The following is a 17490-nucleotide window of genomic DNA, read 5'->3' on the forward strand; positions in this document are numbered from 1 at the left end:
TACAAATGATATACATTTCTATTAAACATTCAGGGACTAGTTTTGACCTAAATCGTAGGCCATCGTCAGCCATGAAGCAAATCATACAAGTGTATTTTAAAAAATAAACAATGTAACGACACAATGGTCTTAAACAACTGTACATACAATCAATAGAATTTTAAGGCTGGTTGAATAAAATATTTTCTGTAAAAAGTGTAAGTAAGGGAAGACACAGTGTAGTGTCAATAATATTAAAAATGATATGTACATACCATATGAGAAATAAGGTAATGTTCAGGATTTTCATTGCACTACATTAAAGAGATCCTTTTAATAGAGATTCCTAAAATGCTGGATTGGTGTTCTATGTTAAAAAGTTGCTTTTTATAGATCCTCCTCCTGCTATTCAGAGGAAAGTGCACATATTTTTTAAAATATCCTCCTCCTCCTCAGATAAATTTACCTACCAACTCCAAGTAACATGTTCTTCAATCTTTTCTCCCAATATTGCCCACTGCTATCATCTTTGATTTTGTAATTTCTGTTGTATTGCATATTTTTATATTAGCATTTCACAGCATTTAGAATTTTGTTGTTCATGTAGTGGTTTACTTGTGTAGTTTGAGCAATAATATTGGTGCGTTGAATAAAATAAAAATTATTGTTTGTTTGAAAATGTTGGAGAACATTCTGCAACAAAAATTAAGACTCTTTGGTTGTGTTTTTTTGTGATAAATTTAATTAGAGTATTCTTCTTGCAGGGTCTTACGTTAGATTGTGTAGAGATGTCTCTTTCAAGAGTATTTGAAGCTGGTCAGGCTTATGTGGCACTCTCTCGCGCCAAAAGTTTGGACTCCCTGAGAGTGCTAGACTTCGATCCTAAACAAGTCTGGGCTAATCCAGATGTGTTGAATTTCTATAGAAGATTCAGAAGAAAACTTCATATGATGCAAGTAGTGCCTTTGGGAAAGCCAAAGAAATCATGACCCTCATTAAATATAGTTATTATTCTATTTGTAACTAATATATTGTAGTAAAATAATCACATTTGGATGTAAATTTAACTGCTATGCAGGTTGAAAAATTTTTTGTACTTATTTTTACAATATGACTGATTTTTTTATTGGATATCATTAGGTATTTATAAATGTGAAGATATTTGCATATAAGGTTTGTCTAGTATTTATCCAGCATCTGACATATTTCCGCTACAGATCTTGCTACAGATATTAGAACCTTGAAATGCATAGAAGGAGCAGATGTGCGAAGTAGCTTAGCCTGCTTATACATCCAATGTTTGTTCTGTGAATAACTTAGGAATGTGGTTTTCCTGCCCTCGTATTTGTTATTGAACTTACCGATATCTTTTGCTTGCTCTAAGTCTCAGATTTAGCAGCAATATGTGCATGCCTTTCAATTTACGATGGCTTAAAAAAAAAAAACTAAACCCCTTGTCACTTCAGCCCTTGAAGGGCCGTGGCCTACCAAGTGACCGTAGCTCAGACCGAAGGCATGCAGATTACTAGGTGTCGTATGGTCAGCACGACGAATCCCCTCGGCCGTTATTCTTGGTTTTCGAGACTGAGGCCGCTATCTCACCGTCAGATAATTCCTCAATTCTAATCACATAGGCTGAGTGGACCTCGAACCAGCCCTCAGGTCCAGGTAAAAATCCCAGACCTGGCCGGGAATCGAACCCGGGGCCTCCGGGTAAGAGGCAGGCACGCTACCCCTACACCACGGGGCCGGCTATTTACGATGGCTTGGAGTAGTGCATATGACCCCCATTGAGAGTCTGTGTGAAAGGTTTTAGGTAGTGCATCAGAAGTAAGTGCAAGTGGTGGTGGTGGTGGTGGTGGTGGTGGTGGTGGTGGTGGATGATGATGAAGTGATGTTGACAGCTTGTCATCTGAAATTGATAGTGAGATCGCATATGAGTGATTTACCACAGTCACGACACAAATCTTTGAGAAAGGATGAGGTTTATTGGATATGAGTAGCAGGAGTAAACAGTCCATTTGCTGGAAACTCTGAAGTGTCTGAAATCAGGAGTATCAGGATCATCCTCTATTAGACCTTCCAGTGTTTTTAGATCATATATTTTCAGTTACTGCTCAACAAACAAATTATTACATTAGGAAACAGTTGTCTACCCCAAGTAGATAAAGATAGGTAAATATTAGATGTTTTGACTCTAATGAAGATGACACAAAGGCTTATTTACCTCTGTGCATTCTAATGTCTCAGGTTTGAAAGTCCCGTATTCATTCGTACTGCAACAAAGATAAGTGCCTCCTCATATCCCAGAATACAGTAGAAGTCCGCTATAGCGAGTACAGCATATAACGAGAACTCTGTTATAACGACAGTGTTTTGCTTTCCCTTCAAAATTCCTATATTAGACTGTGTATTAACCTTTGGTTACAGCAAGAGCCCTATCACTGACGCATCCGTTACTACAAGTGATTAAGCGCGTGCGATTTTTTCCGTTACTGGTATTTATGCACCCCAGCGATTATGTTGCATGCGATAGATTACCTTTGGTATCATTTCCTCGCTATTTCCACCAGCGAGTTCTCTTGTCGACATTCGAAGGCGATGTCAGAGTCGATTAGTAATACCCGTCGACTGCTGTCCCGTAACGAAAATTCGAAATGAAAGAGGACATATTTTGTAATAAATGCGTAAATAAACTTGTCCGATAACTAAGGTTCGGATGTTAAGGAAAAGTCATATTTTTTTCCTGAGCTCTTTTTACCCGAAATCTGAAAAATAAGTTTGAATGACGGGTCCCTGACCATGTTTAAAGCAATTTGATGTTGCCTATAAATGCATATCTTGGCCATTTTTATTGTTTTGGTCATATTTTGCTAATTTTACTGATATAAGGTCATATTTGGTTATCATTTCAGCATTTTTGTTTAAATTGAGGCGTTGTTAACAAGGTATGTGTTATCTGTGTAGAGTTTCAAACACTGGATTTCCGAATAGTGTAGTAGATATATTTTTCTTTCTTTTCCTGGAACAGGCAGGTAGCAGGTAAGACCTGATTCCAAGAAGACGCTCCTCTACGGACGTCTTTTAGCACATCTTTCTGGACAAGTTAGATTGCGACACTGTACACGTGAGGTCACAGAACATGATGATAGTATGTTTCCACCTTTAAATAGGATGTCACTCCAGTAGATATATGTAGCTCAGAAGCAATTAGCAGACAAGGAAATGCCATGTTATATCTCGCCCAGTTCTTCCTTGCAGGGTCGAGTTAAAGCTGCCTTGCTCTTTCACTACCAACAGATTTCAACAGATTGGTCACACTGCAGTGACCCCCATCATGCCGAAAGTGAAGTGTAGTGCTGCTGTAAAGTTAAGAAAGTATGTGAAAGAGTTACGTGAAGAGAAGTTCAGTACTGATGGAACAATTCTTTTTTGTAAAGTGTGAGAAGTAAAGGTAGCAGCGATAAAGCGATGTAATGTACAACAGCACTGCGCTACGGCTAAGCATAAAAGCTGCGCAAATCAAAAGTCTTCTGAATAGAGCAGGCAGGCTCTTTTGTTTGATACAGCGAAATCTTCGTCAACCAAACTTTCCGATTTCTCAAAAGACCTGTGCGAAATGTTGGTATCTACCAATATTCCGCTTAACAAAGTAAACAACAAACACTTCCAAAAATTCTTAACTAAATACACAACACAGTCAATACTGGACTAGGCAACATCGCGAAAAAGTTATTTGCCCTCCTGTTTTATGAAGACGCACTTCGAAAAATTAGAATTAGTGTAGGCAACAATAGCATCTGGGTATCCGTTGATGAAACTATGGATGTTTGTGGTAGGTATGTTGCGAATGTTATAATTGGCATGCTTCTTGTGGATCGTCCGGACGATGTATATTTACTTCATTCGGAGGTTCTAGATGCAGCTAACTATTCCACAATTGCAATGCTTTTTGACAATAGCATGAAGCTTTTGTGGGATGGTGAAGTTAAGCGAGAACGAATCTTGCTGTTACTAAACGATGCTGCACCGTACATGGTGAAAGCAGCAAGGGGACTTAAGGTACTTTACCCAAAAATGGTCCATTTAACGTGTCTTGCTCACGGATTGCACAGAGTTGCTGAAGAAATACGGCAGAATTTTCCTGATGTTGACCGGTTAATATCAAACGTCAAGAAAATATTTGTGAAGGCTCCACTGAGGGTGGCAAAATTCAAAGATCACGCGCCTTCGCTTCCTCTTCCTCCTCAGCCAGTACTCACCCAATGGGGAACTGTGAACACTACGAAACTTTGCAAGAAATTGTTTCTACTTCTGACAGTAGTGAGGCATCATCAATAAAAATCGCACAGGAACTGTTTTCCAATGATTTGTCAGGATAATTAGTATATATTTCTTCAAATTATAGAGATCTATCAAAAACTATCTCTCGCCTAGAAACTGCTGGTTTAGAATTATGTGAGTGTTTGGGAATAGTAAATGACATGGTATCCAAAGTAGAACAAGCAAGAGGTACAGTGTCAGTTGCACTGAAGAACAAACTTAGTAAGGTGCTGAGTGCAAATGAAGGATATGCAACAATGTGCAGAATTGATACCATTTTTGGAGGGTAATGGATCGGGTTTAGGCGAAAACGACCTGCAGCTAAGCAGCAGTGAACTGACTATGTTTAAATACGCTTCTGTGACATCATGTGACATAGAAAAGAGCTTCTCCCAGTACAAAAAAATACTGAGCGAGGAGATTTCTTTTCGACAGCCTGAGAATGCACATAGTCGTGATGTGCAATGCTGGCAAAGAAGAAGATTAAGAGGTATGTACGATTATGAACTCAATAAACTTCCTGTTAGGGGCAGTGTCTTCTAACTTACGTTGACAGCTATCATAAAGCATGCTATTACTTTTTTTTTTTAGGAAAACCAAGCAAGAACTGCATTTCAAGGCTGTGATACTGAATGAATGTTGAAAATTTTAATGTACTGCAGCTCTCTGTCAGTTTGTATGATTAAATGTGTCTGGTGTATTATTACTGATCACGTTTTGGCACTTAAGACATTTACTGTATGTTTCCCAAAAATTCATGTCATATTTTATAGTTTTTTAGGTCATCTTTTATAGTTTTTAGGTCATATTTAGCTAGTTTTTAGGGCATATTTGCTTGCATATTTTGTACTTCTTTAGGTCTTAAACTTCCGAACCCCAACGATAACAGTTGTTTACTCGTTAAAAATAAAGGCTGACTAAACAATCGCTTAATTTTAATGCAAAATTCTGCAATTAAGTAAGAATGAGATATGGCAGAGTGCATAATTGATTTCAGAGATTAGTTTATATTTTCTCACATCTGGTTAAATTACGAAAAGGCTATAACGTGTGAATTTATAGTGAGAAGATTATAATTTCTCTACTGGCACTTGAAGCTTGTTTTCATCATACGTATAGTATGGTTAGGTTAGGATAGGTGACGCTGTTTGAATAAGAAAACTGAAACGTTTGCCACAAAATGCGATCGATCATCTTCGGCATGGTATAGTTTTCTCACTATGTGCATTTGCGAGCTCTCTCGTAGACATTCAAGGGCGATGTTGGAGTCGATTAGTAATACCCGTCGACTGCTGTTCTCTAAAGAAATAATTTTCTTCCATTAATAAGTGTATTGACAAGGCTGATTCAAATATAACTATTTTAAATATTTCTATACTACAGCAGTTGTCGACTCATTAAAAATAAAGGCTGAAGTAAATGATCGCTTAATTTTAATGTTATTTAACTTACTGAAATTAAGTAAGAAAGTGATACACCTCAAGATATGGCAGGGTACATCACTGATTTCAGAGTATAGTTCATACAGTCGAACCTCCCTTCGGCGGACACCGTCAGTTCCGAGGAAAAATGTCCGTTACGAGAGGTGTCCGCTAAAATAAGTTTGTAAAAATAATCGAACATTTTAACGGCAAAGAACATCCACCTTAAATATAAGCATACATATCTTTTTTATTATTCTAAGTCATTTCTGTGTTATTCTGAGTTATTATAAGTGATTTTACATCATTTACAAGCATTACAGCTTCGTGAAGTAATCGTGAAGCTTCGTCTGTGTAAATTTAGCACACGTTTTCTTAACTGCGATATTCAGTTCTATTCTTCACAATAGTGTTTATTTGAGTTTTCCCGCAGTTGAATTTTTTGGCAAGCTTTCTCACTGAAAGTCCCTTGTCGTTCGTAACCTGTTTACCCTCCAGTGTCGGTTTTTCCCTCGGACTCAGCGAGGGGTCCCACCTCTACCGCCTCAAGGGCAGTGTCCTGGAGCTTCAGACTTTGGGTCGGAGGATACAACTGGGGAGAATGACCAGTAACTCGCCCAGGCGGCCTCACCTGCTATGCTGAACAGGGGCCTAGTGGAGGGATGGGAAGTTTGGATGGGACAGGCAAGGAAGAGGGAAGGAAGCGGCCGTGGCCTTAAGTTAGGTACCATCCCGGCATTTGCCTGGAGGAGAAGTGGGAAACCATGGAAAACCACTTCCAGGATGGCTGAGGTGGGATTCGAACCCACCTCTACTCAGTTGACCTCCCGAGGGTGAGTGGACCCCGTTCCAGCCCTCATACCACTTTTCAAATTTCGTGGCAGAGCCGGGAATCGAACCCGGACCTCCAGCGTGGCAGCTGATCACACTAACCACTACATCACAGAAGTCCCTTGTCACTTTCTATAATTACATTTCTTCTTGCCTCGAGATCTAAACACGATCGTCCCTTGTTAGTCATGTTTAACAGACAACTGAACTGCTACGGTATTTCTGTATCACTAATTAGCGCCTGTACTGTACTGTATTGTACTGTCTTTCCCTTCTCAAGTTGACTATAGTTGGGGACAAAACATGACGACCTCAGTTCCTAGAAGCGAGCTGGAAGCCAGTAGTCAATCACACCCCGCACCCTGCTGAGTTAACGAGTTCTAAGTGATCCTTGTTTGTTTTGGAGAGGCTGCCAAACCACTTTCTTCCTCACTCTCTTCTTCATGTAGAGTGCAGTAGCCGATTTGGCAACTCTGGCTGCAGTAGAGGTAGTAAATCCTGTAAGTCGCTAATAGACACCGAGCTGCCGCTGGAAAGTAGTGGTGTGAGGCGAGGTCGTCATGATTTGTCCCCAACTATACCTGAGCTCGACCTTATTAGCGACAATCCGAGTTATGAATAGAATGATGCAAGAAGGGACAAAAATCTCCAGGTAACTTGTGAGTCAGCAGTCTCTGGGAGCATTTCTGGGCAATTAGAATTCTCAGAATAGGCCTATACACCACTAGGTAGAACTGCATTCCGATGTACACTCTCTCCCCTCGCACTTGAAATAGTACAAACATTCAAAAGGGATTTCCTTATGTCTGAAGAATGATTTTAAAAGAAAGGATGACATGTGGTCCGGCGTAATAAATTGTCCTGCAACGTGTAAAGTGTCCGCTTAAGTGAAGTGGACGGGACAAATGGCGATGTCCGCTGTCCGGAGTTCGAGGTGTCCGCTTAAATGAGGCCAGTTTAACACTTGTCTTGTGTAAAATAAAATCGGTTCCGAGGAAAATTGTCCGTATAGGCAGGTGTCCGCTGAATAAGGGTGTCCGTTAGGACAGGTTCGACTGAATTTTCTTGTGTCTAGTTAAATTTTGGAATGGCTATTCACATGTAAATTTCTCTACATGGGTTTCAAATATGTTTTCATGATACATATTGTCCCTTCTTTACCGGGCATGCTCAGCCGGAGAACGAGAGTCTAACGGGTGGACCGTTCGTTGTCTGGCTTTGCTTATTTTGAGGGCAGGGAAAGAGACAAGGACTAGTGACTATAATACAAAAGTATCAAACAACAGGTTCCTGACATTTATTATCAACTAGCACTTAAACAATAACAAATTAAATTTAAACAAATCTTGACGGAAAATCAAATTTTTGGTTCTTCTCTGCCGGTTCATTCAAATACAGCATTTAATTCCTCCAAATAGCTTTGATGTCAATAATTCTGCAAATATACAGATGGATATTAGCCTACTTCTAACGAAACAAGAAAAAAGTAAACTTTCTATACGAGGATCTCCTCTTGCAGTGTCGTTAATATTTACATGTTAAAAACAATTCAATCTCAAAAGCTGTCTATCTCATGCTAGTTTTAAGCGTCTAAAATATCAGATCCACTTGTGTTAACATTAATTTCCTCAAACGAAAACTTTACTCCTTTAGAGAACTGAATTAAACATTTCCATTAAATTGGAAAAATAAACAAAATTGTTATCGGAAACATTACTCAAAGAAGTCTCTATCTGACTTAATTTCAAAAATTTGTGCTTGTATAATAATTATTACTATGAAACTTTCTTTAATATTCGATTGAACAAAACATGTCAATCTTTAACATCTGACATTTTTAGCATTGTAAGCTTTACAATAATAGTGAGTCTCGTCCACTGAAATAATTCTTTCTTATTCATTACTGTATGAACTTTTCTCAACGTAATTTCAAAATAAAATTTACTAAAGGTTCAACTCTCAAAAGGTTAAATCAGCTCAAACAACGATGCTGATAATTAGGACCCAACGTAGCGAACACGTGTCCGGGTCACAACCATAGTCAAAACAAACATATCACAATTCACTGAAATTACTACCACACACACAGCATTCACACTAAGGCACACGAGAATTATTTACATTATTTACAACGAATTCTAGAATTTGAATATTATATTTTGACTTTTATCCTAGGCATTTGAATTCTCTCTGACGGTATCGGGTAAAGCTAAGTCCATTCACATGTCTCAGAAATGTGATGAAGTCTGGATGATAAAAGATGATAAAATTTTACAACGTTGGTCACGATAATATCAGCAGTTGATATCTGGAAAAATTGTCATCTACAGAAATGCACATGGTACAGGTCAAATATTAGCATTCGCTTTCATGGTTCATGAGTCACAACATTATTATTACTCAACTCCATGTCCATCACTTGAAGAAATTACATCTTATCCCACACGTATTCTTCAAATAATTTCAATAAATGAATTCACAAGTCAATAAAAATACAGTAAATGATCCATTCACAAGTCAATAAAATACAATAAATGATCCGTCAAGATTCTGCCATATTCCAGGCTCATATTCATCCTAATTGAGCACACATTAACATCTTACACACAAGATCAAGTAATATTTAAACTCATGACCCTTATTCATTCATTTAACCCGAGGTGAAAATTTATTATTATTTTTATTATTATTATTATTATTATTATTATTATTATTATTATTATTATTATTAGATGTGCTGGATCTCAAATTTGCATAAACTAGGGTTCAACAATATGCCAGATGACACTAACACACCTTAAAATCATACAAGAAGAAATTTTTATATAGAAATCCGGCGTAACAAACATGCCGTAAATCTGTCCCACACGACTTCCGAAAAAATTTCAAATTAAATTATTAATTATCGATGAGGACAATGATTTTTAAATCACACTAGACTATTAAATGGGACAGTTAGAATAATCTTAGAAGACACACGCATGTTCTAGCCATTCTCACACACACATGACAATACTACCATATCCCATGTGAAAGAAGGATGAAAATATTGAAGACTACTGCAAGACTAGAAGAAATATTACCACTAATGAATAAGTAAGCATTATTTCTACAAAGATGAACAGATAAACATTAGAAGAAATGGTACTTAAATGAATGATGAAACTGGATCTCTGCCGGTGATCTGGAATCTCTGGATTACATGTAGTGGATTATCTGCTCCCGCCGCTATCTCCCCATGTCAGAAGTCGTCTATATTTTAACACACCATTGTAGCTGTGATGTTCAATGCAGAGTTGTGGTAGGTCTTCTCTTCAAAGTGTAGAAACATCTTGACGCACTCGAATAAACATGTGGCGATCTTCTTTCTTCTAACACAGTAGAGGCTGAAACTAACAAGCAATTTTAAAAGATATTCTGCGAGCGCGCGCACACACACACACACACACACAATGAGTTTTAAAGATGAATGACACATAACTTTGCCTGTGAAAATCTGCCAGACTCGTTGACTAACGTGTTAATGAAGGTAGTTGATTTGCACTGCCGAATAAAACTATTTTAAGTCCAATGACGGGGTATCTGTGTCATAAATCAGAGCTCGGCAAAAGCAGCAGCAAGTAAGAGCGTGAGAAAAGTCTGTAAGTAAGAGTACGAGAATTATTTACATTTTCCTTCCGAAAACTGGGGTATTTAAGCACTTCACAATGAGGGTGTGTCACCACAGTGGTTCATAATTGGCCGTCGTCTTGCACCTGATAGGCCATTACAATTCTCAAAAGTACCTTTCATTTGAAGACTTAGACATGCGTAATTCAGATCGGGGCGACCTTGACTACTCTCAGTGGGTCACGAGGGACAGCAGATAGCTCGATTAAAAAAAATCAATACTCTGCTCCCTCGCTGGTAGGAACAGTTCTGTACAAATGAGAACATCTCTACAACACAGGATTGGAAAAATGTCACCCATGCTAATGAAATAATAACCTTGTATATGCAGACACAATAAATACTTTTTGTAGGCCAAATTTGAATGGGACAATATACGGTTAGGTTAGGTGATGCTGTTTGAAGAAGAAAACTGAAATGTTTGCCACATAAGCCTCTGGAGTGATACCATATTTTTCCGAATCCAAAACGACGTCTTTTTTCTCAGAATCTAATGCAAAAAGGTTTGTCTTGCATTCGCGGCCTGACAGTAATGAATACCACTGGCAACTACCGCAGTAACTACGCTGCTTCTTTTCACCCCTGCACGCGCAAGCACACAAAAAACTCTAAAATAAACGACCGCCTCTTTATTATACATTGCTAGCCGCGACAACCGGTTGTTCAGTAACGTCACTGGTTCTCGGGAAATACCTAGTGAAGAGAGAATTACGTTCTATTAGCCTCTACAAAAACATTTCTCAGATCTGCTGAATGGCATCAAAACGTGCGAGCCTTCAAATTCTTAGAAAGGCCACGGCTGCTCAGTGGTAGAGTTATAACGCGTCTACTGTACCTGACGCTTAGTAAAATTAAGTTTAATAGACAGCAGGAACATTTTCGAGATGGATAGTCGTATTGTAAAGATACTTGGAACCGGTATTGCCAGCAAATTATCAACGGGTTCTCGTTGATATTATGACGCCAATTTTAAGTTAATGGTTATTAAACACTCAGAAATGTAGAACAATTGTGGAGCCACAAGAAAATATGGTATAGGACTAACTAAGGCCAATATTTGACGTTAGAGTGAAGACAAAGATAGCTGAAAAATGCGTACTGTACAAAAAATTCATTGACTGGTCCACAACAAGGACACTTTAAAGAAGTCGAAGATGAAATTGTGAGGTATGTGCACGAAAAGCTCAAGGGCAGAATGGCCATACCATGGTGCAATAAACTCGTTCGTTGACCTTCAACATCTGTGATTAGGCCTATACATCGCCAGCCACTGAAGTTGGCCAAACCCGGCAAGCGAGACGTGCGTGTAGCGGTAGCCGGTTATATCTGATGCTGAGTAACAGTTTTATAGACAGCAAGAATATTTTCCTGATGGATCGCCGTATTGTAGAGACGCACGGAATAGGTATTGCCAGCAAATTTTCAACGGGTTCTCTTCAGTATTATGATGGCAATTTTAAGTTAGTGGTCATTAAACCCGCGGAAATAAAGAATAATTGTACAGCCTCAAAAAAAAAAAAAAAGACATAACGAAAGCCAGTGTTTGGCATCTAAAAATGCGTACTGAACAACAAAGGCATTCATATGATTTTACAAAGCACTTTTTGAGCCTGATTTACATTTTTTGAAGGAAAAAGTGGGGCTTGTCTTGGATTCAGAGAAATACGGTACCTGTCACCCGGCGGCCCCGGGTTCGATTCCCGGCTGGGTCGGGTTTTTAATTGTAAATTATTAATATCCTTGGCCTGGAGACTGGGTGTTTGAGTCTTCCTTAATGTTCCTTTCCTCGCATTCAACACTCTACACTTCCTCCATTCCATCTACACGCAGGTTCATATCACATGGTGCAAGTAGGGGCAAAAGATCTCTATAGGTAGACGCCCCGAACAAATAGCTTTTTTTTTTTTTTAATGCCCATAGTGTGGATATCATCGGCGGAAACGCAAGTTTTGAACAAACTGATAGCCGTTTCATACCGATTTTAATGAGTATGGGAGTTTTTCCGACTTTCATACAAAAATCAGGTATAACGACAATCCAATATAGCGAGTAAATTTTTCGCTGTTATGAATTCTCGCTGTAACAGACTTGTACTGTATTTTTGAAGTTTACTACACCAAATCCTCTTTTGGAAGTGGTGTTACTGGCAAGTACAAATCCCCTCCAAGCTAAATTAAAAAGCATGCTTGTGAATATTTCAACTCTGTGATCCCCATGTTTTGATGTGCACCTTAGTGCAGAGCAGAGCTTTGAACTTATGGAGCACAAAATTTAAATCCAGTTTCTTAGTCAGCTCAGTGGTCTTTTAAATACAAGGTGAATGAACTCCTTAGCCATTCTTTAATCTTCTTCATGGAAATACGAAGTATTATGAAAAATAAACAATAATAAAATATATTCTGTGAATTAGAAAATACCTGTGCCTGTTGCATTATGAATTTCTTAGCTATGATAGCATGGTTTTATTTGTATAATTATTTCACCATAAAATTTGGCCATTCTTACTCAAATACTGTTATAATAGTTTATAGAGAGATTTCCAGGCGATCCAGCTCTTTGACCGAATGATCAGTATAGTAGCTTTCAGTTCAGAGGGCTTTAGCTTCTATTCCCAGCTGGGTTAGGGATTTTAACTTTGTCTGGTTAATTCCTCTAGTTTGGGGGCTAGATGTCTGTGTTCATCTTAATCTACATTTTAATTTACGTACAACACATCACATTACAAAGCATCACAGAACTACACAATGGCAAATACATCCTTCTACATAGGGTTGGCATTAGAAAAAGCATCCAGTTGTAAAATGGGCTAAATTCAAGCAAAGTGCTGACCCCAGATAATTGTAAGGGTGGGGTGGGGAGAAGAAGAAATATTTCAGACCAGAATCTACTTTAAATTCAGTTAGCTCGTATGCTGAAGAGAACTGCATATTAATAAACCCAAAGAAAACGCAAGCAATCATAATAGGACAATCTAGGCTTTTAAATACGCTAAACATCACACAACAGCCTGATCTCATGCTCTGTGGTGAAGCTATACCTTTTCAGAAGTCTGTAAGAAACTTAGGCGTTGTCATGAATGACACATTAAACTGGAATGACCATATAACAAGTGTCTGCAGAATGGTATATGCTTCTCTTCACCCCCTAAAAATGAAACAATCCATTCTTCAACACAGCATGAGCATGAAAATAAAACTTATTCAAACTCTCATTTTTCCAATTTATTACTGTGATGTCGTATTAACCGATGTAACTGCAGAAGAAACTATGAAACTTCAAAGGGCATTGAACTCTTGCATACGATTTATATTTTCTTTGAACTTTAGGAGACACATTTCCCCTTATTATGAGAAGCTATCCTGACTGAAAATCGGTCAACTAAGAAATTTACATACGGCGACACTAATTTTTCAACTTCTGAACGAATCTACACCTGAATACCTATCCTCACATTTTAACTTCCTCTTATCTATCCATGGACATAATACCAGATCGACTTCTACTCTTATGATACCAGTTAATCACTCAACCGTATACAGCCACTCTTTCCTAGTGTCTGGGGCAAGGCTATGGAACACACTACCTGTCAGTATACGTAATAGCACTTCAATAGTCTCATTTAAACAGTCTTGTCGAGATTTCCTCTTAAATACGTGATCAGCTTATATGAATGTTAGTGTGTATGAGTGCAAGTATGATTTAGAGCTATTGTTATGTGATGTAGATAGGCTAGATAATATTAATCATTAAAAATAACAATTATAATCTATATATATATAAAATATGAGTTTTGTCTGTACATTGCTCAGAATGTGAAAAGAATGGTATTTCTGTATCTCATGTCCATAGTAACAAGGAAATGCACTTTTTACTTTTCCGTAATTTGTCTGTCTGTATGTATGTACACGCATCACTAGAAAACGGCTAAAGCGAACTTAATGAAAATTGGTATGCAAAGTAGGAGAATACGTCGCTACAATCTAGGCCATAAATAATTTTATTCACACTGATGGAAATGGTAGTTTAGGGGAAGGCTAAAAAGTTAATTTTCAATTATTTATGGTATTAGTGGTTCTATCTTAATAAAAATTGGTATGAAAGGTCAGGCAATAAGTCGCTACAATCTAATCTATCAATAATTTTATTCGCACTGAGTGAAATGGTAGTTTAGGGGAAGGCCTAAAAATAATTCTTAAATATTTGCATTATTAGTGGTCCTATCTCATTGGAAATTGGTATGCAAAGTCGGAGAATGAGCCACTGCAATCTAGACTATAAAGCTTTTAATTCACCCTGAGTGAAATGGTAGTTTAGTGGAAGGCCTAAAATGTAATTCTCAAATATTTATATTATTAGTGGTCATATCGATAAATACTACATAACCAAAGTTATATAGAATTAAATTTCCGACCATTTATGTCTTATACATTTTTACCATACCGGCTATGGTAACACCGATATTCATGAATATGTATTTTTGTTGCGAAGTCCATATCAACGCCGAGTCAAGAGAAAATGCAATTGTAATTAATTATTCAGGAATATACATTTCATTTTCAGAAGAAAGAATATCTTACTGTAAGTACAGGCTAGGGCGAGATCATATTGTGCAACCTGCCACAGACTGTTGTCTCCACTAAGATTAAGAAATACAAGGGCCGGCAGAATTAGAATTCTCAGAAATGGTGATGAAGGGGAAAGAGAGAGGCGAGAATTGTTGACAAGTTAGTGGAAACATTCATCGCCGCGAGCGAAATTTGCTGTGGCAACCCCACAAGATCCGTGTGCAAAATTCTTAGAAAAGATGTCAAAGGAGCTCCAAGTTACTAGCAGGAGCTGAGCGCAAGGTTGGCACTTGACGAAAAAAAAAAAATGAAACTTCTCTGTCCTGCGAGAGCTTGGACCAATCGTTAAATTCATAGGCCGGGAGGCAGGCACGACAACTTCGTATTGTAAGAAGAACCAGCAACATTAACTCCACGGATTAAATTTATAGAAAGGAGTGAGTTACAGATTCGAGATAAGGTGAATTTTCGAAGCCTAACCAAATAATAATAGTTATTAAAAGTCACTAACTGAGGGAGATTGATTGGCGTAATTCTGAAAATTCATTAATGCTATCCATTGATTGGCTGCAGGCAAAGGACGCAGTAAAAGAGCGTGAAATCCCAGGCCGGGATACAAGAGCTAAATTCGCAATTATATCAATTACCAGCGAATGATATTAGTTGAGAATTGGCATAGAGCCTTTGAGAACATAATTACATCATTGGATCCCATATTTAAGCCACTGGCAAAGGCGCAAATAGTTGGATGAGGATATCGGAACTGCATGCCCTAAGATGACCTCCCGTGAACTCGGAGGAGAGGGGAGTCGAATATAAATATAGGGTCGTGGAGACGGACGTACTTCTGATAATGTGTCCGAGCTGTTTACCACGCCAGGGGTGCGTAACTGACTTGTGAATATTCCGTGCCGTTACTATGCCAGGGAGCATATGTATATTTACTCGTGGAGTAGTGTTCGAAGTGTTAGAATGTTACGTTACACAGTGATTCGTGATGAGTAGTAGTTCATATTACAGTCTTGAACAGTCTACTAGCAAGAAGAGTTCCAATATTTACCGAAAAAAGTATATTAAAACCTACGGATAGGAGTGTGAAATTCTACAAAAAGAAATTAGAAAGTATGTGGCGTGAGAACGATCACGGGTGTTCGACGTATTTCACCCAGTAAACAGTCAATCATCAACTGATACCTGGTCAGCTGCGTGAACACGCGACGGGAATTCGAGTGGGCGCCCGGGCCGTTGTAGAAGGGGATCCCGAGGTATCCCATGTACCTAGTGTCCGGTAGAGGAACGAAGAATGTATATTTAGATTAAGTGGGCTAGATAAAAGGCCAGGAATGTCAAGTTTCAGTTAAATATTAGTGTGTTTAAATTTATTGTAGATTGCTATCGTTAACGGGAGGAAATCATATTCCTTCATTATGGTAACTTGATTGTGAAATGAGCCGTTTCCGGCTCATATAAATTCAAAGATAGATAGACAAAGGGACAAATTAATATGTACATAATTAGATCAAGCACTCATCATAATTTTGATTATTTAATAGAGTAGAGTAGGGTTGATTTGTTTATTCAAGTGCTTGAATTGTTTGAAATTATATGGAGCATGTTTCACATAAAGATAAGATTAATATTCATTTTATAAGTGCTCAAATGTGTTTTCCGTCATCGGAAACTTTAGAGATATTAAGGCATGTTGTAAGAGTATCCAGAGATAGAGGGTTGCCGAGTGATTTTTCTTTGTGGGACGGAATGAAGTCCATTGAATTGTCTGTAAATATCAATGATTATTCGTGCAGCGAAGTTTCGCCAGTGGACAGAAACATAATAATCAGTAGAAGTATCGGAGTGATAAATGAACATGGGTAATATGTAAATGCGTGTTTATTGCAAAGCTTTGTGAATAATGGCACGGGCCTAAGTTGATGGAATAATTGCAAATAATTTCAATGGGGAGATAACATGTGTCGTGAATATTTTGATTCGGGCAGTAAATATGATTTAACCTTAATTGTTGATTTAACGTTTTTTTGGACTCCATAATAATCATAAATCTTTGTTTAGAAGTGATAGAAGCACATGTATAGGGTGGTCACGATATGTTGAAAGCCCAGAGTGGTTTGAGCCGATTTTTGAGATCGGAAGTCGTGTGGGACGGAAATCCAGCACGAGATGAAAGTGAATTGTACTGATGTTGATGAAGAAATAGATGGATCTTAAGGCCGACATTGAGGTCGTATGCCGAGACCGGTGTTATGAGTGGCAGAAGGGAGTCCACGCACCGAGGTTTAATGAATTAAATGTTTGAAGAGTTCCAGTGAAAAAATGGACTTCAAAACAAAAATGGAAAGAATAATTTACCACTTGTAGAGATTGGATGTAGTTGCCCAACTGCGAGGTGTTATGGGATTTGAGATTTGTCTTAGGAGGACATGGTCTCCATGAATTAACGACAGTACGAAAATAAGGTTGCGGGTTCAAATACTGTTATTATGTCCCGAGCAATATGAAATCGGATCTGGGTGGTTCGTATTTGGGAGTTAACATATGTGACTAAGTTCTAAAGATGGGAAATAAAAATATAAATTTTTGAAATAATAAAAATAATATTCCAAGTAAATCATGTCTTAATTGATTAAGTGCCAAACTAGAACGGAATTGTAAAAGGGGTTATGCGTTAAACATAAAAGAGTCAA

At 38.0% G+C, this 17490-nt stretch overlaps 1 protein-coding gene across 2 annotated transcripts in view; it reads left to right on the forward strand.

Annotated features, from left to right (window-relative positions):
* The window catches only part of Pif1 (Pif1 DNA helicase), a 144966-nt gene that overhangs the window by 121725 nt on the left and 5751 nt on the right, over positions 1-17490 (forward strand). Inside the window, exon 10 of one of the 2 annotated variants that reach the window (XM_068228350.1) lies at positions 744-1405. The exons of the other annotated variant lie outside the window; for it this stretch is intronic. Coding sequence (XP_068084451.1) covers positions 744-968 — 225 coding nt within the window. The 3' untranslated portion in view covers positions 969-1405. Of the gene's footprint in view, positions 1-743; positions 1406-17490 lie in introns of those variants that run through there. 2 annotated transcript variants of the gene reach the window in all.

The sequence above is a fragment of the Anabrus simplex genome, chromosome 1, assembly GCF_040414725.1.
Source record: "Anabrus simplex isolate iqAnaSimp1 chromosome 1, ASM4041472v1, whole genome shotgun sequence".
NCBI classification, from domain to species: Eukaryota; Metazoa; Arthropoda; class Insecta; order Orthoptera; family Tettigoniidae; genus Anabrus; species Anabrus simplex.